This window comes from Hippopotamus amphibius, chromosome 10 (genome assembly GCF_030028045.1).
Source record: "Hippopotamus amphibius kiboko isolate mHipAmp2 chromosome 10, mHipAmp2.hap2, whole genome shotgun sequence".
Lineage (NCBI taxonomy): Eukaryota > Metazoa > Chordata > Mammalia > Artiodactyla > Hippopotamidae > Hippopotamus > Hippopotamus amphibius.
Genome location: NC_080195.1, coordinates 50,977,515 through 51,005,206, shown reverse-complemented (window position 1 = coordinate 51,005,206; position 27,692 = coordinate 50,977,515). Strand labels below are relative to the sequence as shown.

Below are 27,692 nucleotides of genomic sequence, written 5' to 3'. Positions count from 1 at the left end.
CCAATTAAATTTTTTAAAATGTGTACTAACTTCAGATGACTCCCTAGAAGGGTTAAGTATGATATGTGGTATATTGTTACAGTGGTACTCCCACTTATGAAATTTTTCACCTCAGGTCTTTTACTACATATTCCTAAGCAAGTATGAATATATCCAAAGAGTCTGTGAAAATCACAGGTTCCTATAAGTAGGCTTTAAAGCATACTCTATGTAGGTTTCAGCCAGAGACACAGCCAAAAGTGACAAAATCGCACACCAGTGGATCTTCCAATCTGGGGTCACAGGGGATGGTCCTGCCCCCAGAGCTCCAAGAGGTATTGCCCTAGTGGGGACTCTGCAGTAGGCCACCACTGCAGCAATTCTCTGCTTTGGTTGAACATGCTAAGACTCTAGGCAATTTCATCCTTCAAAATCTAGGTAGAGGGAGCTATACCCCCATCGTATGCTGGCTGTAGTGCATGCTGCACCCGGGCCTGCTAGCAGGAAGCACACCAGTATTGCTGCCAGAATACATGGAGTAGAACCCATGACGTGAGGCAGCACTGGGCAGTCAGGCCTTTCCTTTGACTATGCCCCCATCCCTGACCACATGTTACAAGTTTCTGAGCCTGTGTCAAGCCTAAGAGGAAAGAAGCATTGAACTGGAAAAGAGATTAATGCTCTAATTTAGAACAAATTTTTAAAACCTGAAAATAAAACTGTTAACACTTGAAAGTGCCTAAACAGCTATAGGATCTGGCTGAGATTCCATGTAACAGTGAGTTCAAAGGACAATGGTTTAGAAAATAATTAAGCTATTCCTTGATAATATGCTAAATAAGTCCAACCTATTCAATGAAGTGGTTACACACACACACACACACATACACACATCGAGTTCTCTTCTCATGAATTATTTTTGAGGGACTAGTGTTCCAAAGAATATTCAAGAAGAGTACATTTTAAAGTGTTCTTGCCTGAAGAAAACCTAAGACGAGCCCTGATATATATTGAAAACTAAAATCCATCAAAGCAGAAAGCGTTGGTAAGTTAGCTTTACTCAATCTTTCTAGGAGAGAGTTATGATACTTTTAGCAGTATCTTTAAAGTCATATTTTAAGTATACAAAAAAAAAAGGAATCCTTAAGGGGGGAAAGCAGCCACATTTTCTTCCACTTATACCAAATAAGGCATGATATTACCTAAGAGAAAAACATTTTAATGCATTATCTATTATTTACAAATTGACCTGTTTTCATTTAATAACTTATGTAGACAAGGGGATTTTCTTACCTTTTGAAAGGCACAGCATTCTTCAGAACACTTTCTACCTCAGCAACATCTGCTCTGGCAAGATCGGCCACAGTAAGAAAGCCGGAAGCATAGAGGACTCTGGCTCGCTGTGCATTAAGTAAGGCTACCCGGACCAGGTCACACAGTTCCCTCTGGATGCCGAACGTAAGACGCTTCTGAAATTGGGAAAGTAGGAGTTCCATGTTGTGCCAGCCCAGGCGGTTGGAAAACACTGTAATCATCCCTAGAATAGTCACAGAATATTTATTGAATTAAAAATTCTTTCTAGGCCAATTCTCCATTTCTTGAGATGTATTTCTGTTTCACTGTTTTGTTTCCTTTTTTCCTGCAGAATTATAGTTTAACAGGCCCAAGGTGTAAATCAATAGGAGAGCAGACATGTATTAAGGGCCTAGCTAATTGCCTAGACACATTAAGTATCATCTCATTTATTCTTAATTATGAACGTGCATTTGAAAAAAATTGAGGCAGAGCACATAAACACAAAACAAACTAAAAGCCCTCACTAGTTCACCTTCTCTCTCTCTTTTCCTTAAAGAACTCTTAAAACAGGTAAAGAACCCTTTTCACTGAGAGGAAAATAAGAGAGCTAATTTAAATTGTCAAGTGCTTATGTACAACAGCCAGGTCACAGAAGCAACCTAAATGTCCATCAACAGACAAATGGAAAAGTAGTACAGATGAACCTGTTTGCAAGGCAGAGATAGAGACACAGATGTAGAGAACAAACATATGGACACCAAGGGGGAAAACCAGGGGGCGGGGCAGGGGGTAATGAACTGGGAGATTGGGGTTGACGTATATACACTAATATATATAAAATAATAAAAAATAAAAAATTAAATAAATTGTCAAGTGCTGAGATAACTTCTTTAAAATTGGTAATTTCTTTATAAAGAAATTTAAAAAAGGTTGCCCAGCTTGACAGCTATAGCTGCATGAAATGAAGAGGCCAGAGTAGTCAAGTGTCAAGTCATTAAGAAAATCACTTCCCTATGAGAATATTAATCCTAGAGTTAATCTGACGTCTTTGATGCCAGTGAGTTAAAGGGTAAGTTTCTTCCTTCTTACTACCCTGTCCCAGCATCTTTCCCTCAGTACTCTCTCATGCACACACTTTCACAATGAAACTTAGGCATATAAACATACTCTCCAGCAGCCCAGGATTTCCTTCCTAAGGGCTTAAGGATTTCTCGGTAAAGTCACACCTAGAACTTCCCTTGTTTGCCTAGCTTAGAAGATAGGAGTTTAATTTTATTAAGAAAGAACAGTATTTCCCTAGAGAAGAGATAAAATTTACAACAGTGAGACAGAAATAGAGAAATCCCTCTCCACTTGCCATCCTCTGCAATAACAAGTATTAATCAGTAATTTCATGAGAAAATGAAGACCAGTGAGAACTGTGTCTGTTTCTTCTTACAATACCGACCCAACCCCCTCCCTCCGCCCCGGCCCCCCCCCAAAAAAAGAAAGCGAAAAACAGAAAGAAGAGAGATGGTCAGCCACTTGCTAAGGAATGGAAGGGGACCACAATCCAGACACCCAGCTAGCTGCCAGTCTTCTCTAGCAGCATAACTGAGCCCAGAGGGGTCATAGTTTTAGGTGTTCTGACGATGACAGGAACGATACAAAATGGCTTAACACGATCGCCTCACTTTTAGAGAAGCCTACAGTAAAATGGAATTTGAAAAAAAGTAATCTTAACTTGACCTCAAACCACAGTCTTAAATAAATGTGGGAATGCTTGTTTAACTGACCTGCATAAACAGCAGCTGACTGTTGTAATGACTGAATCTGTCCACGACTGCATCCATATTTCTGGTTAATTTCCTTTAAGGGAACTTCACTGATTAAATCTAGTAGCACAAGACTGGTAAAAAACCTGGAAAGTAAATTACCAAAAGTATGGTGAGAGGTCACTTCTGTCTACTACAAAAGTACCATGTATGTTGAGAAACAAGAAAAACCAAAAAAGGTAAGGGGTTTTACACCTCTGAGAAGGTGAGAAGATTCCTAATAGGATATAGGATTAGTGGACAAAGAGCTCAATGTTTGTAAAGTAAATTCTAACATATGTTAGCATTATAGCAAAAAGCTAATATCTGTATAACAAAAAGATTTGTTCTATATTTCAACACTGCTAACTAATTTTAAGAAATGAGATTTGGTTCAAGAAATGTGACGGCACAAAAATTTTAAAGAACACTTGATACACAATTATATCATCTAATCATATTTCAATCAAAATTTGGTTATAAAAAAGTTTTGATGTGAAAGGCAACTGTGTCACAAATAATCCAAGTATATAATCCTTACAAAATTTACACTTGACTATGATGTAAGTAACATAAGAGACTAATGCTTTAAGAAAACAATTTTATTATATTTCAAAGAAGCTAAAGCCTGTACAATTTCCCCACCTGAATCTTTTAATTGGTTCTTCTCTGCTGGTAATGAATCACTTCTAAGGATGATACAAACCATATCCTCAAATGCAGCCACAATGCACATCTTAAGGGAAGGAAGGAAGTAAATGTTCTACTTTAAAAAGTCTTGAGGAGGACTTCCCCAGCGGTCCAATGGTTAAGACTCTGCCTTCCAATGCAGGGGGTGCGGGTTCGATCCCTGGTTGGGGAACTAAGATCCCACATGCAGTGGGGTGCAGCCAAAAATTTAAAAAATAGATGAATAAAAATAAAAAATCTTGAGGGACTTCCCTGGTGGTCCAGTGGTAAAGAATCTATGCTCCAATGAAGGGGATGGGGGTTCGATCCCTGGTTGGGAAACTAAGATCCCACATGCCATGGGGCAACTAAGCCCATGTGCCACAACTACTGAGCTCGCGTGCCTCCACAAGAGAGCCCACATGCCACAAAACTACAGAGCCCATGCACTCTGAAGCCCACTTGCCCTGGAGCCTGCGTGCTACAACTAGAGAGAGAAAACCTGCACACCACAACTAGAGAGAAGCCCGCACACTGCAACAAAGAGCTCACATGCCTCAGTGAGGATCCCGCATGCCACAGCTAAGACCTAATGCAGACCAAAAAAATAAAGAAAATAACTTAAATACTAAATAAGTATTAAAAAGTCTTGATATATAGTGGCTTCCTATAAGCTACAAAGAAGAAACTAAAATATCAATAAATTCAGTATATACAAGAAGTTGAAAATTTTTACTATATTCAGCCAAAACTTTGATTTTAATGACAATGAAAGTGACTACAATAAATTGGACATCTACTATACATCCAATATTATGTTAAAAACTGGATAGTCCAGGCTCCTTGATATTTACCTTTTATGGATGGCCATTTGTCGGTGTTGTTTCTCAGTTCTGGCTACTACTTTTCCTTTCACACAGCAAGCCAAGAACCCTTCTTCAACTCCCACTAGTTCTGCCACCCGTTTCATAGAAGCTGGCAACTTCTCCCACAAACAGAAAAATCGATACCAATCAATAGTAGTCCAATCCTCATACACAGGTGTAACCTAAAGGGAAGAAGCATCATCCATTACCTAAAACTATCGCATTACAAACAAAACTGTAAGTGTAAACTTCATATTAAAAACAAAGGCCTCAGTATTTGGAAAAATTTCTAAACGTGATAATGCCTCACTTATATGGAAACTTCATTTAATGACAAACAACTCACAGACAAGAGAAAAGGAAGAGACCACTAAGCATACAAGCTGGATCTTACAGAACCCAAGAACTTTAATCACAGATACTTTTAATCTCGGTATTCTGATGTTAAATACAATCTTAAGTATTTTGTATGATTTCTGAGAAAATAGAAAGAGGGAGAGGGAAGTGGAATCAATATTCACAATTGCTACAATATACTACCTAAAGTGTCCAGGATTCAACAACAACAACAAAAATGAGACATGCAAACAAATAGGAAAATGTGTCCCAAACACAGGGGAAAAAGCAGACAAAAGAAACACCTTTGAGAGGTTCCAGATGTTGGAAATATTGGCAAAGACCAAAGATTTCAAAACAGATAATATAAGTATGGTCCAAGAACAACAAAAAAAACACCGTGCTTAATGATGTAAAGGAAAGTATGATGCAATGTCTCATCAAGTAGAGAATATGAGTAAAGAGAAATGATTAAAAAAAAAAGAGCCAAATGGAAATTCTAGAGTTAAAAAATACAACTGAAATGAACTATTAACTATAGAGCTCAACAGTAGGTGCAGGCTGGCAGAAAAAAGAATCAGCAAACATGAAAATAAGAGCAATCAAGATTATGAAAACTGAGAGGTGAGAAAAAAGGGAATAAAAAAGAAAATGAACAGAGCCTCAGAGAAATGTGGGAAGTATTAAAGAGCACCAACATATGTATAATGAGAGTACCAGAAGAAGATAGAAAGGAACAGAAAGAACATTTGAAGAAATTATGGCTAAAACCTTTCCAAATTTAATGGAAAACTTTACGTATGGAAGAGACTAAGTGAACTCCAACTAGGAAAGCTCGAAAAGATCCGCACCCTGATACATTAGAGTCAAAATGTAAAATACCAAGAAAGAGAAAATCTTGAAAGCAGTAAAAGAAAAACAATGCATAATATACAAGGGAAACCCAAAAAGACTACGAACTGACTTCTCATCAAAAACAAAGGAGGACAGAATGCTGTGAAATAACATATTCAAACTGCTGAAAGAAAAAAAAAGTCAACCAAGAATCTTATATAAAGGAAAATTAATGATAAAATAAAGATATAACAAGGACATTCCCAGATAAACAAAAACAAAAAACTTGTTGCTAGCAGATTTGCCTTACAAGAACTACTAAAGTAAAGCTCTTCTGGTTGAAAGGGAGCAACCCAAAACAGTATATTAATTCCACACAAAAAAACAAAGAGTGTCAACAAAGGCAATTGTGTGGCTACTTGTAAAGATAATATTATTGCATATTTCCCCTCCTTTCTTCTCTTGACTGATTTTAAAAAACAACTTGTACAAAACAGTATGTTTTATACTATTGGAGGCAGGTGGGAGCAAAGCTATATTGAAGTAGGAAATAACAGATAGTAAGTAAATCCATAGAAACAAATAAACACAAGTCTTAAATGAGAATGTAAATATAACAAATTCTATATACATTTGCTCTCCTCTCAGCATCTTTAAAGACATAAAATTGTATAAAATAATAATTATAACAATGTACTGCTGGGTTTGTAACACATATAGATTAGATGTAACATGTATAGCATTAATAGCACCAAAAAAAGGGGGGGAGGAAGGAATAGGAATACAGCTATACAAGAGTAATGTTTCTATATCTCACGAGAATTAAGTTAGTATAAGTTTTAAGCTGTGTATGCTAACCCCTTGAATATTTACTGGGAAAATAAATTCAAAAAATATAGATAAAAATTAAAGAAATTTAAATGTTATACTAGAAAGTATTTGCTTAATTCAAAAGAAATCAGTAAAAGTACAAGAGAACAAAAGAAGACATGAGATATATACAAAATAAAGAGACGAAATGTGGAAGATGTAAATCCAACATCAATAGTAACATTAAATGTGAATTGGCTAAATACTCTATCAAAAACAGAGATTGACAGATTGGATAAAAAAAAAAAAAACCCAGAATCCAACTATATGCTGCCTATAAGAGACACATTACAGATTCAAAAATACAAATACGTCAAAAGTAAAAGCAAGGGAAAATATGCAAACCACAGCTATAATAAAGCCAGAGTGACTATACTAATAACAGATAAAATAGACTTTTAACAAAAAGTTCATAGAGATAAGAGGAATATTTTATAATGATAAAAGGATCAATCCATCAAATTAACATAACAGCTGTAAATATGTACAGGGTTCCAAAACACATGAACAAAACTTGACAGAAATGAAGAAACAAACAGTTCAAAAATAAGAGTTAAAGATTTAAATACCCCTACTTTGGCGGAATGAATTGGGAGATTGGGATTGCCATATATACATTACTAATAAGAAAAAAAATACCAAATTGTACACTTTAAATATATGCAGTTTATTGTCTGTTTAAAATAAATAAATAAATACCCCCACTTCGACAATGGAAAGAAGAAATAAGAGGAACAACAGGAAATAGAAGGCAAAAATAATACTGTAAATCAACTAGACCTAACAGACATCTGTAGAACTTCAACCAACAACAGAATGCACGTTCTTCTTAAGGCCACATGGAACATTCTCCAGGACAGACCATTTGCTAAGAAATAAAACAAGCCTCAATAAATGTAAAAGGATTGAAATCATGTGAAATATGTTTTCTGACAATGGAATGAAATTAAAAATAAATTTTAAAAAATTTTGGCAATTCACAATGTGGAAATTAAACAAGATGCTGCTAAATAACAATGGGTCAGAGAAGAAATCACAACTGAAATTACAAACTACCTTGAAACAGATGAAGATAAAAAATGAAAACATAAAATACCAAAACTTATGCAATACAGTGAAAGTAGTGCTTTGAAAGAAATTTTAGTTATAAATGCCTATAATAAAAAAGAATAAAGATCTAAAATCAATATCCTAATCTTCCACCTTAAGACACTGCAAATAGAAGGGCAAAGTAAACCCAAAGAAAGAAGAGGGGGAAAAAAGTATACAGAGCAGAAATTAATGAAACAGAGAGTAAACAATAATAGAGAAAATCAAATAAACTAAAACAGGCTCTGTTAAAGGTAAACTGAAACACATTAAAATTTTCAAGAGTTTATTCAAGCATGCACCAATTAGAATCAGGCAACGCCAAACCAAAGGCAGTTAGGAGCCCTCCAATGACAGAAGCTGGGACAAAGTTTTTACAGAGAAAATGCTGAAGAAAAGAAAAGCAATTACAGGACCAGTTATAGCTTCAATAGTTGCCTTATTTGGGAAAGCCTAGTTGGCTTTTTGTGATTGGTTGTTCTCAAGTTTTACTTTCTTGGATTCAAGTTCATTGACTAAGGCGTAAATTTTGGTTTGCTTACATAAGCTAAGACATTAAAGCCACCTCAGTCTAATGCCTCCTTGTTTAAGTATTTTTAACAGTTCTTTAAACACTACTGAAAGCTTTAGCTAAACTGATCAAGAAATAGAGAATACTCACATTACTAAAATTAGGAATGGAAGAGAGGACACTGCTACTGACATTATAGAAATAAAAAGAATCATAAAAAAATACTATGTACAATTGAATACCAACAAATGAGATAACCTAAATGAAATGGACAAATTCCTGGAAAGATACCAACCACAACTGATTCAAGAAAAACCAGAAAATCTAAATAGACCTACAACAAGAAAAGAGATTGAATTGGCAATCAAAAAATGTACTCCAAAGAAAAGTGTAAGCCCAAATGGCTTGACTGGTAAAACTGATTACAAATGTTTAAATAATTAACAGCAATCCTTCACAGTTTCTTCCAAAAAGAGGGAGGACCACTTCCTAACTCATTCTACTATCTCAAAATCATACAAAGTCATCATGAGAATAAAGAATTACAGACCAATATGTCTTAGGAATGTAGATGCAACAATCCTCAACAAAATACCAGCAAACCAAATCTAGCAACATATAAATAGTACTGTACAACATGATCAAGTGAGATTTACCCAGAAAATTCAGGATTAATAACATATCTGAAAATCAAATAACATAATACCAATAGAAATAATGGACAAAAATCCCATGATGATCTCAATAGATACAAAAAAGCATGTCACAAAATCTAACATGCTTTTGTGATAAAAAAACATTCAACAATCTAGGAATAGAAAGCAAATTCCTCAACCTGATAAAGGCTATTTGCATAAAAGCCACAGCTAACATCATACTTGATGGTGAAAGCCTGAACACTTTCCCTCTAAGATAAGGAACAAGACAAAGAGGTCTGCTTTCACTATCTCTATTCATATTTAGTTGGAGATTCTAGGCAAGTTAAACAGACAAGAAAAAGAAATAAAATTCATCCATAGTGGAAAGGAAGAAGCAGAACTACCCCTATTTACAGATGACATGATCTTGTATGCAGAAAATCCTAAGGAATCCACCAAAATATTGAAATTAATAAATAAGTTTAATAGGCTGCAGAATAGAAGGTCAAAATATTTAAAAATTGTTTATACATTTCAATAAACAATCTGAAAAGAAAATTAAGAAAGGAATTCCATTTATAATAGCATTAAAAACAATAAAATGCTTAGGAAAAAGTTTAACAAAAGACATATAAAACTTGTACTCTGAAAACTAAAAAAACTGTTGAAAGAAATTAAAGACCTAAACAAATGTAAAGACAGCCATGGGTACACTGACTGGAAGACTTAACATTAATATAAAAATATTCCCAAAATTGACCTACAGATTCAACACAATCCCTATCAAAATCCAGCTGGCATTTTTGCAGAAATTGACAAGCTGACCCTAAAGCTCAAACTGCAGTAGTCAAAACAGTATGGTATCAGCATAAGGATAAACACATACTATATGAATGAAATAGAATTGAAAATCCAGAAATAAACCCTCACCATTTATGGTCAATTGATTTTTCAACAAGGATGATAAGACAATTCATTGAATTTTCAATAAATGGTGCTGGGACACATAAATATGCACACACAGAGGAATGAAGTTAGATCTCTAGCTTACATCTGTCACAAAAAGCAAAGTGGGGGGACAGAAAAGATGGCGGCGAAGTAGAGAGACGTGGAGTGCATCCCTCTCTACAGATGCATTGGGAATGCACGGAAGGACGCAGTGATTCCCACAGAGAACCAGCTGAACACCAGCAGACAGCCTCGGACACCAGAGAGGGCTGCGGGGAGCCCGACATAGCCACTAAGTTTTTGGTAGTACGGACAAAATATCTCTCATACTTTCCTTTCATCCCTATCTTTTATACATTTCTATTCCTTTCTTTTTATTTGCATATTTCCAACCACATTACGCTCTTCTGTTCCCCTTTCTTCCAGCCTTTTTAAGTTTATTTTATCTTAAAATACTTATAAGCAACACTATCGGTCTGCTCAGACTCCTTGCTCTATTCTCCAGATGACGCACTGCCTTGGTATTTAATATTAGGCTTTTGTCTTTATCTTAGTTCTTAGTACAGTTGTCTAATTACATTCTGAGAATCTCCATTCTCTCTGGTGGTACTCCAGCTCTTTTCTATATTTGATCCTAGCTTACAAAATCTCCCTGGATTGATGTTTGTATGTGTAGGGTGTTATTTGTTGTTTGTTTGCTTTTGCTTTTGTCTCTGATTTGTTCTGTTTCAGTTGTCAATTTCTGCTGGGTTTCTCTTTGAATATCTGATAGCACATTGGGGTTCTGGCAGGTCTTTCTACAGTCTTATGTCTTAACGGATTCAGTAATTGTGTGTCTTATACATGTATGTGTTTCCTAGACTTAATATTCGTTTAATCCAATACTTGGACATTAGTCTGAGGCTTGGACAGTCTTCTATAAACACCTCTATCGCCAGGACAAGCAACCCCAAAAGTTTGGACAACCATGAGGAAACAAAGAAACACCATGCAGGCAAAGGAGCAGGAAAAAAACCCACAAGACCAAAGAAATGAGGAGGAAATAGGAAAAATGCCTGAAAAAGAATTTAGAGTAATGATAGTAAAAATGATACAAAATCTCGATAACAAAATAGAGAAAGTACAAGAAACAGTTCATAAGAACTCAGAAAAACAAACAGCAATGGATAACAAAATAACTGAAATTAAAAATACTCTAGATGCTATAACCAGCAGAATGACTGAGGCAGAAGAACAAATAAGTGAGCTGGAAGATAGAATGGGGGAAATAACTGCCACAGAGCAGGAAAAAGAAAAAAGAATAAAAAGATTAGAAGACAGTCTCAGAGACCTCAGTGATAACCTTAAACGTACCAACATTTGAATTATAGGCATCCCAGAAGAAGAAGAAAACAAGAAAGGGTCTGAGAAAATCTTTGAAGAGGTTCTAGTGGAAAACTTCCCCAACATGGGAAAGGAAATAATTGACCAAGTCCAAGAAGCACAGAGAGTCCCATACAGAATAAACCCAAGGAGAAATACACCAAGACACATATTAATCAAACTAACGACAATTAAACACAAAGAAAAATATTAAAAGCAGCAAGAGAAAAGCAACAAACAACATATAAGGGAAAACCCATAAGGATAACAGCTGACCTTTCTACAGAAACTCTGCAGGCCAGAAGGGAATGGCAGGATATACTGAAAGTCCTGAAAGAGAGAAACCTACAGCCAAGAATACTCTACCCAGCAAGAATCTCATTCAGATTTCACAGAGAAATCAAAAGCTTTCCAGACAAGCAAAAGTTAAGAGAATTCAGCACCACCAAACCAGCCTTACAACAAGTGCTAAAGGAACTTCTCTAAGTAGGAAACACAAGAAAAGGAAAACACCTACAAATACAAACCCAAAACAATTAAGAAAATGGTCATTGGAACACACATGTGAATAATCACTTTAAATGTAAATGGATTAAATGCTCCAACCAAAAGACACAGACTGGCTGAATGGACACAAAAACAAGACCCTTCTATATGCTGCCTACAAGAAACCCACTTCAGACCAAGGGATACATATAGACTGAAAGGAAAGGGATGGAAAAAGATATTCCATGCAAATGGAAGTCAAAAGAAAGCTGGAGTAGCAATACTCATATCAGACAAATTAGACTTAAAGGAAAGACTATTAAAAGAGACAAGGAAGGACACTACATAATGATCAAGGGATCCATTCAAGAAGAACATATCACAATGGTAAATATCTATGCCCTCAATATAGGAGCACCTCAATACATAAGGCAAATGCTAACAGCCATAAAAGGGGACATCGACAGTAACACAATAATAGTGGGAGTCTTGAACACCCCACTTACATCACTGGGCAGATCATCCAAACAGAAAATAAAGAAAGACACACAAGCTTTAAATGACACATTAGACCATCTCGACTTCATTGATATTTATAGGACATTCCATCCAAAAACGACAGACTACACTTTCTTCTCAAGTGCACATGGAACATTTTTCAGGATAGATCACATCTTGGGTCACAAATCAAACCTCAGCAAATTCAAGAAAATTGAAATCATATCAAGCCACAATGCCATGAGACTAGATATCAATTACAGGAAAAAAACTGCAAAAAATACAAACACATGGAGGCTAAACTATTCACTCTTAAACAACCAAGGAATCACTAAAGAAATCAAAGAGGAAATCAAAAAATATCTAGAAACAAATGACAACGAAAACACAACAAGCCAAAACCTATGGGATGCAGCAAAAGCAGTTCTAAGAGGGAAGTTTATAGCAATACAGTCCTACCTTAAGAAACAAGAAAATGATCGAATAAACAACCTAACCTTACACCTAAAACAACTAGAGAAAGAAGAACAAAGAAACCCCAAAGTGAGCAGAAGGAAAGAAATCATAAAGATCAGAGCAGAAATAAATGAAAAAGAAAGGAAAGAAACCATAAGAAAAATAAATAAAACTAAACGCTGGTTCTTTGAGAAGATTAACAAAATTGATAAACCATTAGCCAGACTCATCAAGAAAAAAAGGGAGAAGATGCAAATCAACAGAATTAGAAATGAAAAAGGAGAAGTAACAACGCACACCTCAGAAATACAAAACATCATGAGAGACTACTACAAGCAACTATATGCCAATCAATTGGATAACCTGGAAGAAATGCATACATTCTTAGAAAAATACAATCTTCCAAGACTGAACCAGGAAGAAATAGAAACCATGAACAGACCAATCACAAGTACGGAAATTGAGGCAGTGATTAAAAATCTCCCAACACACAAAAGCCCAGGACCAGATGGATTCACAGGCGAATTCTATCAAACATTTCGAGAAGAGTTAACACCTATCCTTCTCAAACTCTTCCAAAATATTGCAGAAGGCGGAGCACTCCCAAACTCATTCTACGAGGCCACCATCACCCTGATACCAAAACCAGGCAAAGATGTCACAAAAAAAGAAAACTACAGACCAATATCACTGATGAATATAGATGCAAAAATCCTCAACAAAACACTAGCTAACAGACTGCAACAGCACATTAAAAAAATCATACACCATGATCAAGTGGGGTTTATCCCTGGGATGCAAGGATTCTTCAATATACGCAAATCAATCACCGTGATACATCATATCAACAAATTGAAGGATAAAAACCATATGATCATTTCAATAGATGCAGAAAAAGCTTTTGACAAAGTTCAACACCCATTTATGATCAAAGCTCTCCAGAAAATGGGCATAGAAGGAAATTACCTCAACATAATAAAAGCTGTATATGAAAAACCAAAAGCCAACATCGTTCTCAGTGGGGAAAAACTGGAAGAATTCCCTCTAAGAACAGGAACAAGACAAGGGTGTCCACTCTCACCACTATTATTCAACACAGTTTTGGAACTTTTAGCCACAGCAATCAGAAAAGAAAAAGAAATAAAAGGAATCCAAATTGGAAAAGAAGAAGTAAAATTGTCACTCTTTGCAGATGACATGATATTATATATAGAAAACCCTAAAGACTCTATCAGAAAACTGCTAGCACTCATTGATGAGTTTAGCCAAGTAGCAGGATACAAAATTAATGCACAGAAATCTCTTGCATTCCTATACACGAACAACGGAAGAGCAGAAAGAGAAATTAAGGAAACTCTCCCATTTACCATTGCAACAAAAAGAATAAAATACCTAGGAATAAACCTGCCTAAGGAGGCAAAAGATCTGTATGCAGAAAACTTTAAGACATTGATGAAAGAAATCAAAGACGACACAAACAGATGGAGGGACATACCATGTTCCTGGATTGGAAGAATCAACATCGTGAAAATGTCTGTACTACCCAAAGCAATTTACAGATTCAATGCAATCCCGATCAAATTACCAATGGCATTTTTCACAGAACTAGAACAAGAAATCTTACGATTTGTATGGAAACGCAGAAGACCCCGAATAGCCAAAGCAATCTTGAGAAGGAAAAATGGAGTTGGTGGAATCAGGCTTCCTGACTTCAAACTCTACTACAAGGCCATAGTGATCAAGACAGTATGGTACTGGCACAAAAATAGAAAGGAAGATCAATGGAATAGAATAGAGAACTCAGAAGTAAGCCCAAACACATATGGGCACCTTATCTTTGACAAAGGAGGCATGAGTATACAATGGAAAAAAGACAGCCTCTTCAATAAGTGGTGCTGGGAACATTGGACAGCAACATGTAAAAGAATGATATTAGAACACTTCCTAACACCATACACAAAAATAAACTCCAAATGGATTAAAGACCTACATGTAAGGCCAGACACTATCAAACTCCTAGAGGAAAACATAGGCAGAACACTCTATGACATACATCAAAGCAACATCCTTTTTGACCCACCTCCTAGAATCATGGAAATAAAATCAAGAATAAACAAATGGGACCTCATGAAACTTAAAAGCTTTTGCACAGCAAAAGAAACCATAAACAAGACTAAAAGGCAACCCTCAGAATGGGAAAAAATAATTGCCTATGAAACAACGGACAAAGGATTAACCTCCAAAATATACAAGCAGCTCAGGCAGCTTCATACCAAAAAAGCAAATAACCCAATCCACAAATGGGCAGAAGACCTAAATAGACATTTCTCCAAAGAAGACATATAGATGGCCAACAAACACATGAAAAGATGCTCAACATCACTCATCATCAGAGAAATGCAAGTCAAAGCCACAATCAGGTATCACCTCACACCAATCAGAATGGCCATCATCACAAAGTCTGGAAACCACAAATGTTGGAGAGGGTGTGGAGAAAAGGGAACTCTCCTGCACTGTTGGTGGGAATGTAAGTTGGTACAGCCACTATGGAAAACAATTTGGAGGTTCCTTAAAAAACTACACATAGAACTACCATATGATCCAGTAATCCCACTCCTGGGCATATACCCAAAGAAAAACATAATCCCAAAAGAAACTTGTACCATAATGTTTATTGCAGCACTCTTTACAATAGCCAGGACATGGAAGCAACCTAAATGCCCATCAACAAATGAATGGATACAGAAGATGTGGCATATATATACAATGGAATATTACTCAGCTATAAAAAGGGATGAGATGGAGCTATATGTAATGAGGTGGATAGAACTACAATCTGTCATACAGAGTGAAGTAAGTCAGAAAGAGAAGGACAAATATTGTATGCTAACTCACATATACGGAATTTCAAAATGGTACTGATGAACTCAGTGACAAGAATAAGGATGCAGATACAGAGAATGGACTGGAGAACTCGAGGTATGGGAGGGGGCGGGGGGTGAAGGGGAAACTGAGACGAAGCGAGAGAGTAGCACAGACATATATATACTACCAACTGTAAAATAGTCAGTGGGAAGTTGTTGTATAACAAAGGGAGTCCAGCTCGAGGATGGAAGATGCCTTGGAGGACTGGGACAGGGAGGGTGTGGGGGACTCGAGGCGGGGGTCGGGGAAGGGAGGGAGTACGGGGATGTGTGTATGGAAACAGATGATTGAACCTGGTGTAACCCCCAAAAAATAAAAAAATAAAAAAAAAAGCAAAGTGGATCATACATTTGAATGTAAGAGTTAGAACTATAAAACTATTAGAAGAAAATACAGGAGTAAATCTTTGTGACATTGGTTACACAATGGATTCTTAGATATGGCACCATCAAAATTAAAAATCTTTGTACCTCAAAAGACATCAACAAAAACTTGAAAAGACAACCCACAGAATGTGAGAAAATATTTCTGTATCATATATTTGATAACAGACGTGTATCCAGAATATACAAAGAACACTTACAACTCAATAATAAAAAGATAGATAACCCAATTTAAAAATGGGCAAAGGTTCTGAATAGATATTTTTCTAAGGAAGGTATACAATATCACTAGCCATTAGGGAAATACAAATTCACACTATAATGAGACAGCACTTCACACCCATAAGGATACACTTTAAAAGACAGATAAAAACAAGCATTGCAGAGACATGGAGGAACAGGAACCCTTGTACATGGCTTGTGGTAATGTAAAATTATGCAGCTGCTTTTGAGGACTTTGGCAGCTCCTCAAAATGTTAAAAATAGAGTTACTATATGATCTAGCAATTCTACTCCTAGAAATACAGCCAAGAGAATTCAAAACACGTGTCCACAAAAGCTTGTACGTGAATGTTAACAGCAGCATTATTCACAATAGTCAAAAAGTAAAAATATAACAAATGTCCATCATTTTGATGAATGGATAAATAAAGATGTAGTTCATTCAAACAATGAAATATTATTCTGCAATATAAAGGACTTAAGAACTGATACATGATAAAACATGGATGAAAGAAACCAGCCATAAAAGACCACACATTATATAATTCCATTTATATGAGTAAGAATAGAATAGAAAGTCTATAGAGAAACAGAAAGCACATTGGTTGCTGCTCAGGGGTAGGGGAGAATAAGGAAGTTGAAGGAAAATGGGGAGTGATTGCTAATGAGAACAGGGTTTCTTTCTGGGGTGATGCAAATGTTCTGAAATTAGATTCTGATGATTGCATAACTGTGAACACACTAAAAATCATTGACTTGTACAATTTAAATTATATACTATGTGAATTGTATTGCATCAAAGCTATTAAAAAGAAAACAAAAACTTGGGACTTCCCTGGTGGCACAGTGGTTGAAAATCTGCCTGCCAATGCAGGGAACACGGGTTCAATCCCTGGTCCAGGAAGATCCCACATGCTGCAAAGCAACTAAGTCCGTGCGCCACAACTTCTAAGCCTGCACTCTAGAGCCCAAGAGCCACAACTACTGAGCCCACGTGCTGCAACTACTGAAGCCTGCGTGCCTCGAGCCAGTGGTCCACAACAAGAGAAGCCACCACAATGAGAAGCCTGTGCACCATGAAGAGTAGATCTCGCTCACCACAACTAGAGAAAGCCCACTCACAGCAACAAAGACCCAACGCAGCCAAAAATAACACTCTTAGTGTTCTAATGTGGCTTCTCCAAGTTTCTGTGCTCTGGGATTTTTAGAAAGGCTTTCTTGACTGTGCATAGTTGCTAATTCATATTTCTGATGAGGACTAGAACCAGGGATCTCCCATACCACCATCTTGCTTACATCACTTCCTACATCTGCTCTTAATTGCAAAATAAAGTATTTATTTCCGGTCAGATTCTTGCCAGAGAATATGATCTCACACTCTATTTTACCTAATTCTTACCAAAAATCTTTGTTTTAAGAAATATTTATAAAAGATTATCTAATGTAAACAAACTTTTAAAATTTCTTATTGCATTTACTATAAATATTTTATCAAGAATGTAAGTCCCCTAGTGTCTTTTTAGGACATTTCTCTTAGGCAATAAAATGCAATGCTTCTCCTAATTTTTTTGTTTTTTTCCCTATGAATATTGAGACTAACCAAGCTTCCCTCTTTGCTACAGTTGTTAGACAGCCCAGAACCAGTGTTGGGCACAATAACTGTACATGACTTAATGGTGTTCTTGTTTATCTACCAACCTTTGCTTGAGTTTTACATTATGATCTTATCTTTAATTTCCAGATATCTTATTGTCCTTTGCTGTGTTCTTACATATTATACATTTTTTAATAAATCACCTCAAATGCTTTTTGAAAGAAAGTTGGAGAAAAGACAAGTAGGCAAGTAGATTAAAAAGGTCACTGAAACATTTAGCTTATTACTTTACAACAATTCTTCTTACCTTTTCTTCTCTATTCCTATAAGTACTACCCTAGTCAAGGAAAGCAGACAAGATACTCCCTTAAGTATCTTTGATGTTCAGGATTCTTTATAGGTATTTTCTCCCTATTTTCACAAATATAACAATGAAAAAAAACAGAACTTACCAGATAAACAATATGCAGATCATTTTCTAAAACAAAGCCCTTCATTGCTCTTTGGAGGTCAGCAAAAATATCTAAAGTAGCAACTGGAGAAAGTGAAGAAGAAAGAGTTGCGGAACCAAGATGCGTTGGATGATACACGCTTCCTGGTTTGGGGGTGAGAGTGGGAAAACAAAGGACCAAATGTTAAAAATAAAATAAAACAAAACACTGCCTCTTGGCATTCTATAATTAACATTTTAGGCCCCAATAAAGTGGACGAACAGAATCCAATGTGTGGCTATTTATTAGTAGGCTCTGTGCTAACTGTCTGATGTTACTGAACACAGCACTGATTTACTAAAAACGAGTTGAAAAGTCAGTTTCCTTTTAAACTGCTGGACAAGTCAATTTCCTTTTACTAAGCAGTCTTAGATACTCTAAATCAGGGCTTCCCAACCCCTCAAATCTAATGCCTGATGATATGAGGTAGAGCTGATGTAATAATAATAGAAATAAAGTGCACAATAAATGTAATGTGCTTGAATCATCCCGAAACCATCCCCCACCCTGGTCCATGGAAAAACTGTCTTCCACGAAACTGGTCCCTGGTGCCAGAAAGGTTGGGGGCCGCTGCTCTAAATCACTAAAGATGAAAGAGTAAGTAAATTAAGTAGTCATATTTACCCTCTGTTCCATCACTAGCTTCAGTAATCTGGATGAATTCATTTTCTAGTAGCCACATTACACAGCCCTCAATTGCTTCAAGTTGAAGAGAATCTTTATTTTTCTGAATTCCCTGCTTCCCTTCTTTCATACTTGCAGCCAAAAATGTGCAAGAAGCATAAGTCTGTATATCTTGTGATGTACTTGCCACTCCACCAACTATTATCTGAGACAAGAGGTTTGAAATTTTCTGTAACTTTTTAATAAGACACACAGGTCCTCATAACATAAATTATTTTGTCCTCATAAAATTTTAGCAGCATCTTAATGTAGAGATTCTTTATTAACTCTTCCATCATCATTCATTACAAAGGTAGATAGCACCTACTGACAAAAAGTTTTCCTTAAAAGTAGATATAACATGTTCTCATAAATGAAAATAAATGAATCATTATCTATTTGAAATGCGGCAACTAACAACATAATTAAATAATATACATACATAAGTATATAACATATATAATATAAAGGAGGTGTTGACAGTTCATGACCATGAACCAAGTCAATTCTTCTCATCCTTCCTTTTGAAATATGTGGGCACATAAGAATCCTAGTATTGGATACTTCCCACCTAGAAAAGGGGCGACAATGGGTGCAGAAAAAGATGAAAGTGGCATCTTATAGATATCATTTTCCTGCAGCTATTCTATTACATATACTAATCTGCCCCTTGTCTTATTTCATTTAATATATACTGCAGGAACTTCCCCGGTTGTGCAGTGGTTAAGAATACACCTGTCAATGCAGGGGACACAGGTTCGATCCCTGGTCTGGGAAGATCCCACATGCCACAGAGCAACTAAGCCTGTGCCCCACAACTACTGAGCCTGCGCTCTAGAGCCCATGAGCCACAACCACTGAGCCCGCATGCCACAACCACTGAAGCCTGCATACCCTAGAGCCCATGCACAACTACTGAGCCCACACACTGCAACTATTGAAGCCCGTGTGCTGCAACTACTGAAGCCCATGCTCCACAACAAGAGAAGCCACCACAAAGAGAAGCCCACATGCTGCAATGAAGAACCAATGAAGCCAAAAAAAAAAAAAAAAAAAAAAAATTTTTTTTAAATACATTTTAATATAATATAATACACACACACACACACACACACACATATATATACTGGAAACGTACCAAATCACTCTAAACAGAGCTATTTCATTCTTTTTTAATGACAGCAAAGCATAGTTTTACCAAGATTTATTTAGTTTTAATGGTATATTAGTTGTTTCCAGTTTCTTCTTTTTACCAATAGAGCTATAATAAACATTCTTATATCTTTAATTTGATGAAATTTTACTAATACTACCCTAGCTAAAATTCCTAGATGTGAATCTGCTGGATAAATGGCTCTGTGCATTTTTTTTTTAAAAACCTTAGTAGATATGGCCACATTGCCCTCCAAGAGTTTCAGCACTGTATGAGTGCCTACTTTCTACATTCTTACCTACCCTGTGCTATCAATTACTTTTTTTTTTTCTTGAAACATAGCTAAAGGAGAAAAAAAGAGAATGAGTACAATATCAGTCCTCCAGCACCAGCAATGAAATAGCAAGTTATGCTGATATAGGAATAGAAACTCTTTTGGATGAATACATGAAACACTTAAAAGGGGTTACCTTTGAGGACTCTGAGCAGAAGGTTTTATTTTTCACTTTAGATACTTCCATATTTAGAAGTTTGCAACTCTAATTGTGTATTTGTAATTTAATTTTATTTTAATGTCAACAGGTATTATCTGGATGGAGGAACTAAGGTCCATTTTGTCATCTGTTTTTTAAAATTCATAAAATAATAAAGAACATCTAAAAAATAAATAGAACCATCTGGCATTTGTGTTTTAATCCACTGTTTTGAAGTAGGTTTACATGGTACCAGCTTTCTTAAATAATTATATAAAATAATTATATAAAACAGAAGAGATTAAGACTTGGGAAGGCTATAAATAATCTCATAAAGAAACACAAAGCTAAGATTTTTCACATACTAAAGTTCTACCACTGTACTATAGGAACAAAAAAGCAAATGGTAATTTAATGAACTCTCTCTTACCTCCAGAATAGCTCTTATCATGCTTGAAGTTACTTCTTCTCCTTCTTGTCTTTGCAAACAGCTATGAACAGGTTTTAGAGATCCTTGAAGTAGAGCTATACCTTTTGATTTCTCAGAGTTTTTACAAACTAAGATACTCTCACCTATAACCAAAAAACAAAAAAAAAAAATTGCAAAATCCCAACACGTTTACATAAAATACCTGCTAAAGAGAATTTAAATTGTCTTACTTATTTAAAAGGCAACAATAGACGATAGTGGTTGTTCTGGTCATAGAATTATCACTAATGTTTTTATTTTCTGAAGTTTGGATTAAAGGGGATCAGAATATGCTACACCACAATATACCACTTTAGCATAAGGATTGTTTTAACCTGAAGGCAACTGGCAAGCAGCAAACATAGAAAGAGCTCTTTGCTTTCTCCCTATTTGCTTAGAAGCAGGACATAGATTTCTCTGTGAAGGTGTTCCCCTTCCTTCTCTCATAGCAGGAGGACAATTCTTATCACTGGAGACAAAAAGTCAGTACTGAGATAGGTGTGCACAGGCCTCACTAAATAAACCTTAATTTGCATTAATCTCCAGCATGTATCTACCTTCCCACAATGTACCACCCCTAGAAGCCCAAACCCCTTTTCCTTTCTCTTATCACTTCTCTACAATTTATTACCCTTTGTTAAAAGTATATAAGCCCCCAGAATCTAACTGCTTCTTTGGGTTTTTACTTTTCTATAGGGACTCTGTGTACATAAAATATTAAATATTAACATCAAGTCAAATATGTATGGCTTTTTTCCTGTTAATCTGCAATTTGTCAGTGTAATTTGCAGGCACTAGGCATAGAACCTAAGAGGGTGGAGGAAAAGTTTTTGCCTTCCCCACAGGATTAACTATTGTTATCAAATAATTAAGTATATAATAGTAATAGATATTTTGAAAACTATAAAGGAAATGCAGATGCAAATTATTACTAGTTATGAAACTGCATACCAGCCCCCATGTTCCTGTCTTTTGAAGTAAAAGGCTTTTGTTTTAGTCTCCCAGGCCTCCCCTAAGTCTCAAAAGGCTGGCTCAAGAGTTCATGATTCGGAAATGTGAAGGTGTAGACACAAAGAATAGCTGTTGCGCTGGGAAACTGGTAACAACTTAGACTATAAACCAGCCACAAAGCAGAGTCACCGAACTCTCAGTTCCCTGAAAGATATAAATGTCTAACACACATTCCCAAGTTGTTCTATAGGAAGCAGACCCCCAGATGAAAACTGCTGACTGCAAGTATGCAGACTCCAGACCAGCTGAACCCAGAAAATCGGTGATGCCCAAAACTTCACCTTGATGCCAGCCAATCGGCCAATCATGCACAAGCTGCTCATGCACCCTGAAGCCCCCTCCTTCACGCTGCCTTCCAAAGCCCTTTGCCTGCACAAAGATGTTAAGATGGTTTTTAAGGACACTCATCCACCATCTTCTCCTTCTTAGTTAGCTGGCTTTTTCGAATAAAGTCGCTTTCCTTGACTCAACACCTTGTCACTTGACTTACTGACTTATCATGTAGTGAGTAGCCAAACCTGAGTTCAGTATCAGTTTACATGATGATAATATAAAATCCAAAATATTAATGGATACCTAGAAATCACATTATAACACTCACTAATTTAAATGCTTTAGACTATTACGACAATCAAATGAACAAAAATATGTGAAAGCACTTATTTAAAAACATATACAGCTCTTTTTCGCTCAGGCCCATGGCTGCCAGCAGGATGGGCAAGTGTTGCGGTTTTTGTACTGCCAGGAAGCTCCATAGGCACCGATGAGACCAGAAGTGGCACGATAAATAGTACAAGAAAGCCCATCTGGGCATAGCCCTGAAGGCCAACCCTTTTGGAGGTACTTCTCATGCCAAGGGAATTGTGTTTGAAAAAGTAGGGGTTGAAGCCAAACAGCCAAATTCTGCCATCAGGAAGTGTGTCAGGGTTCAGCTAATCAAGAATGGCAAAAAATTCACAGCCTTTGTACCCCATGATGGTTGTTTGCAACTTCATCATTGAGGAAAATGATGAAGTTCTGGTTGCTGGATTTGGTCGCAAAGGTCATGCTGTTGGTGACATTCCTGGAGTCCACTTTAAGGCTGTCAAAGTAGCCAACGTCTCTCTTTTGGCCTTATACAAAGGCAAGAAGGAAAGACCAAGATCATAAGTTTTAATGATGAAAGCACGACAGTAATAAATTTTCATATGCCAATATATATATATACACAAATATACAATTTATACAAACATAAATACTTATTCTTATTACAACAATTAAGACTAGAGCAAACATTTCTTTTTCAAAAATGAATCCAATAGTAGGGGAAAGGAAGCAGTAAATAAGATATTCAAGAGGCAAAATGAAGGCCATTTGCATCAGAGAAAAATAAAAATAAAAGTAGCATTGTGGTGGACTATACTGACCACCCAGGCAGAGAGAAACTATAGATGATGCTTTCCTAATACTGACTGCCAAACTGAGAATCAAGATAGGAAAAACATAAGGAACTACAAACTTGAAGATCATTGGCTATTTATCCCAAATATAATTACAAAAAACATACATATAACAAACATATAATTACATCAAAACAAACAAACAAAAGCCAGGTGAATAAAATATACTACCTGGCTCTCACAATAACTATAAAATAGGCCAACTTAAAACAAAAAAACTACCTAAAAAATGCTTTAGCAACAAGGTAAAAAGCCACTCTGAACTGTTGTAAAGCTCTTCCAGGCTTTGATTCTTCAACAAAATACACAACCCTTTTTCAGGATGAGCAAGATTTATGAAATTGCCCAAAATAATGCCGGTATATATGTCCAGGTCCCGTTCCCACCTGCCTAGGGAGGCTGTATCCATATCATAATTGAGAAGTCAATTAGAATCAAACCATTCACGGACTTGATATAGATAGATCTACGAACTATTTAACTTGCAAATCACTGTTTTTGCACAAAGCACCATTATTCTACACTGGAATGTTCTATGAAATCCACAGAAATATTAAAGAGTCATCTAAATAAAACTCCATGAACTATCCAGGAAATAGTAACATCATCAGTAAAATGCATAGAAGTTACAAAAATGCTACACAGTCCAAAAAGAATGACCAAGTATTTAAATCTTCATAGTTGACATGAAACTCTTTATTTGCACATTCCCCACTTACAGAAATTGTGAGCAAGCCATATGCCATCCTGAAATGGAACATTATGCAAAGTCAAAATCTCAGAAGTTTCTAAGACCTCAGCAACAAAGCTGTTGTGGTATATTTTAGTTTTGTTTGAATGTTATCTGATTTAAAGCTTGATATTAGTCCAAGGTGCCAACCTTCCAATTATTCTTCCCCATGAGAAGGATAAGCGCAAGCTAAGAATGCTGCAAGGCAAATAAAAACTCCTCCTCTTCCACATTACTTTAAACACCCTCTGGCCCTGAAAGAAGAGTGTCTGTGTAAAATGAACTTACGCTCCCCTCTCCAGAGTTGTGAGCCTACTGAGAAATCAAAATTGGAGGAAGGACAGAAGGAGGCAGTTAGGAATGCATAAGGAGTGTCTTAGTCTCTTCCTCCCATGCTTTTAAAACACAAAAAAGTAATCTGCATATTTCATAGATAAAGTAAGAGACAGAAGCAGGATAAACTTCTTTGATGCCTATAAGTAGGAGAAATCCAATGAGTTGGAAGCTATTTTTTAATCAACAAACTTCTTAGGGTTTAAAAGTGAGACAGACCAATGACCCTTCAGGGATTACAGATAGATGAATCACTTGCTACTAGGGCTGAGACTGATAGTTGCCCCTAATAACCATTCTCTCATTCTTCCTTTAATAAAACCCCTAAATATTAGTTGAACACACGGCTGCTCAGCTAGATTATATTCCCCAGCCTCCCTGTAGTCTGAGAATATAAACATGTGACAGTTCTGGCCAACTGTGTGTAAGAAGAAATATTATGTGCAACTTCTGCAAAGTGCCCTTAATGGGTAGGATGTGCCCTTTACTTCCTCATCTCTCCTTCCTGATGGCTGAAATGCAGATGTGATAATAGAGACTGGAGTAGCCATCTTATAGCACAAGATAGAAACTATATTGCTAAACATGGAAAAACAAACTAGAAGAAAGAAAGTGTGACAGAGAATGTTCCTCTCAAAGCTCTTTAATGTTAGAAGATTCAACAATTTAGTCATACCCAGAATAATGTATCAAGCAAGAAATAATATTTGCTGCTATCTTGATATTTAATTCAAACAAGCCTCTTCCCTATTACTTAAGACAAACTGGTAATATTATCATTACTTGGTGATGCAAGTTAAGAAACTGAAAAAGTTTTCAGAGCCAGCATCAATTTAGAAAGAGAAAGAGGGTACATGAAGTTCCTATTCCAAAAGTGCGAGAGGACTTCCCAGCTCTCAGCATCCCTATTTGAACTCTTAGAGCAGACACCTAAACAGAATACCCATAAAAATTAATCCCATACTGGAAATTAAAAGTCATCTTCCAGCTAATGTGATGTCATCTGATTAACATAATACTGAATCATTTCACTGTATATAATACAAAAGAAAATCTTGACTCTACATTACCAGAAAATCAATAGTTGATGATATGAAAATTTTGTTATACTCATATAAATATTAAGTAAATCCAAAAGGATGACATTAGTGTTTTGAATAACAAAGAAATACAGCATGATGAGAAATGGGTTGCCATTCCATTTCAAGTAGACTGACACTATCCTTCAGCAACACTATTACAAAATTCAAACTCACTTACCTACTGTGTCTACTCCTTTCCTGCCAGCACGACCAACCATCTGCTTATAAGAAAGAATATCTAGAGGTTGACCACTGAAAATAGGAGTCCGAATGATTACACGACGTGCAGGTAAATTCACCCCAGATGAAAGAGTAGAAGTTGCTGCCAAGACCCGAATCTGACCTTGACGGAAGGCTCCTTCAATGATATCCCTCTCCTCAAAAGTAAGACCTAAAAAAAACAAATTATAATAACATACTTATTAACATATAATGAAAATATTGTACTTGACCACTTACAAACAGATCTGAGAATCTGCTACAAGTCTGTAAAGATTTTTTTCAAGCTATTGTTATGACTGTAAACAAAGAAATAATAACAGTCTACAAATTTAAGAGTATAATCTTCCAACCCTAGTACTCTATACTGTACTTTTATCTCATCTTCTAGACCAGGGGTTGTCAAACTTTATCTGTAAATATTTTAAGTTTTGCAGGACAGATGGTCTCTGTTGCAACTACTCAACTCTACCACTGTCACATGAAAGCAGCCAGAAAAAAAAATGGGCAAGACTGTGTTCCAATAAAACTTTATTTACAAAAACAGCTGGATTTGACCAGCAGACCATATTTTGCTGACCCCTGCTCTAGACAAGAACTGCTTGAAGGCAGAGACATGCCTTATCCATGACAGTATCTGCAGGGTCTAGCCAACACCATGGTCAGACACATAAATAAATGTCTGAAGAATAAATACATGTGTAAATGAAAAATAGCATATAGAATATATACTTATCTGGCTTATTATTTTATTTTATTAAAAAAAACAAAAGGATTGGGGTTCTAGTTTATAAATTACGTGGTGGGTCCACTGGTATTCATTTTATTAGCATGCATTATAAGTTATATACAATGAAAATATTCTTTTATGTATTTGTCTATATGTGGGGCTATATATATTTTTAAATTTTATTTATATATAGCATGATAAAAATTTTAAATAAATTGAAAAGGTTAAGTTCCTAATCGTAGAAACTATATATTCTTAATCATATCCTTAGTACATATCATCATGGATAGATCACTCCCTGAAATAAGTTATTTAATTCGGTGACTGCAATTTTGACAATCTAAGTATTTGGTTTTTAAACAAAGCGCTCTCAAAATATAACATGACAAATTCTAAAATTAATTTGATTTAATATATTTGTGAAAATATTTCAAATACCCCTTGAGATAAAAGGAAACATTCAGAGTGGCATAAAACTAGAATAGCAAGTACCACTCTAACCTAATTTTTAAGGAAACAAAGTATAGAAAGGTAATAATTTTAGAATTCACTTCCCGAATGGTACAAAAAGCTTATATCTAGTATTTATATACCATACAGATAAGTAAGCCTACATGTTTGTTTTATTCTTGTTTAATCTTAATCACACAATTTCTTAAAATGAAATCTAAGAGTATTAAGTATGGTTAACAAGAAATCAAATGCAAATCAAATATAAAAATAAAAATGAAGAAATTATAAGGATTTTTGGAGGGGGCTTCTTAATAACATATGATAAACATGGATACCTGCATGATGAAATGCTACTCCCCATGGTACAGTTTTTTGTAACACAGAGTCCAGTCCCGAAGGCAAACGTTTTAACTGATCCATCACTTCAAGAAGGCCCTTTTGTTCCAGTATCACTGGTGGAAGTTCAGATGATCTTACCAACCCTGTCACAAAAAAATTATCAACATTGTTCACTTCCCCTCGGACCTCTTTAACTGCTATCTGCGAGTCATGACAGAGGGCAATGGTTCTGAAACTACTACGTATAATAATCACCTGGATATCTTTTAAAAATACTGATGTCTGGGGACTTCCCTGGTGGCTCAGTGGTTAAGAATCCACCTGCCAATACAGGGGACACAGGTTCGAGCCC

General features: G+C 36.0%; 1 protein-coding gene and 1 pseudogene across 1 annotated transcript in view; one reads left to right on the top strand and one right to left on the bottom strand.

Annotated features, from left to right (window-relative positions):
• Window positions 1–27,692, bottom strand: part of POLQ (DNA polymerase theta) — a 112,075-nt gene that overhangs the window by 63,780 nt on the left and 20,603 nt on the right. The window contains exons 8-15 of the mRNA XM_057697538.1: window positions 27,337–27,483; window positions 25,778–25,990; window positions 20,966–21,108; window positions 18,871–19,075; window positions 18,208–18,350; window positions 4,592–4,785; window positions 3,051–3,175; window positions 1,273–1,516 (exon numbers count right to left, since the gene is read on the bottom strand). Coding sequence (XP_057553521.1) covers window positions 1,273–1,516; window positions 3,051–3,175; window positions 4,592–4,785; window positions 18,208–18,350; window positions 18,871–19,075; window positions 20,966–21,108; window positions 25,778–25,990; window positions 27,337–27,483 — 1,414 coding nt within the window. The remainder of the gene's footprint in view (window positions 1–1,272; window positions 1,517–3,050; window positions 3,176–4,591; window positions 4,786–18,207; window positions 18,351–18,870; window positions 19,076–20,965; window positions 21,109–25,777; window positions 25,991–27,336; window positions 27,484–27,692) is intronic.
• On the top strand, window positions 22,729–23,164 carry LOC130830345 (40S ribosomal protein S23-like; annotated as a pseudogene).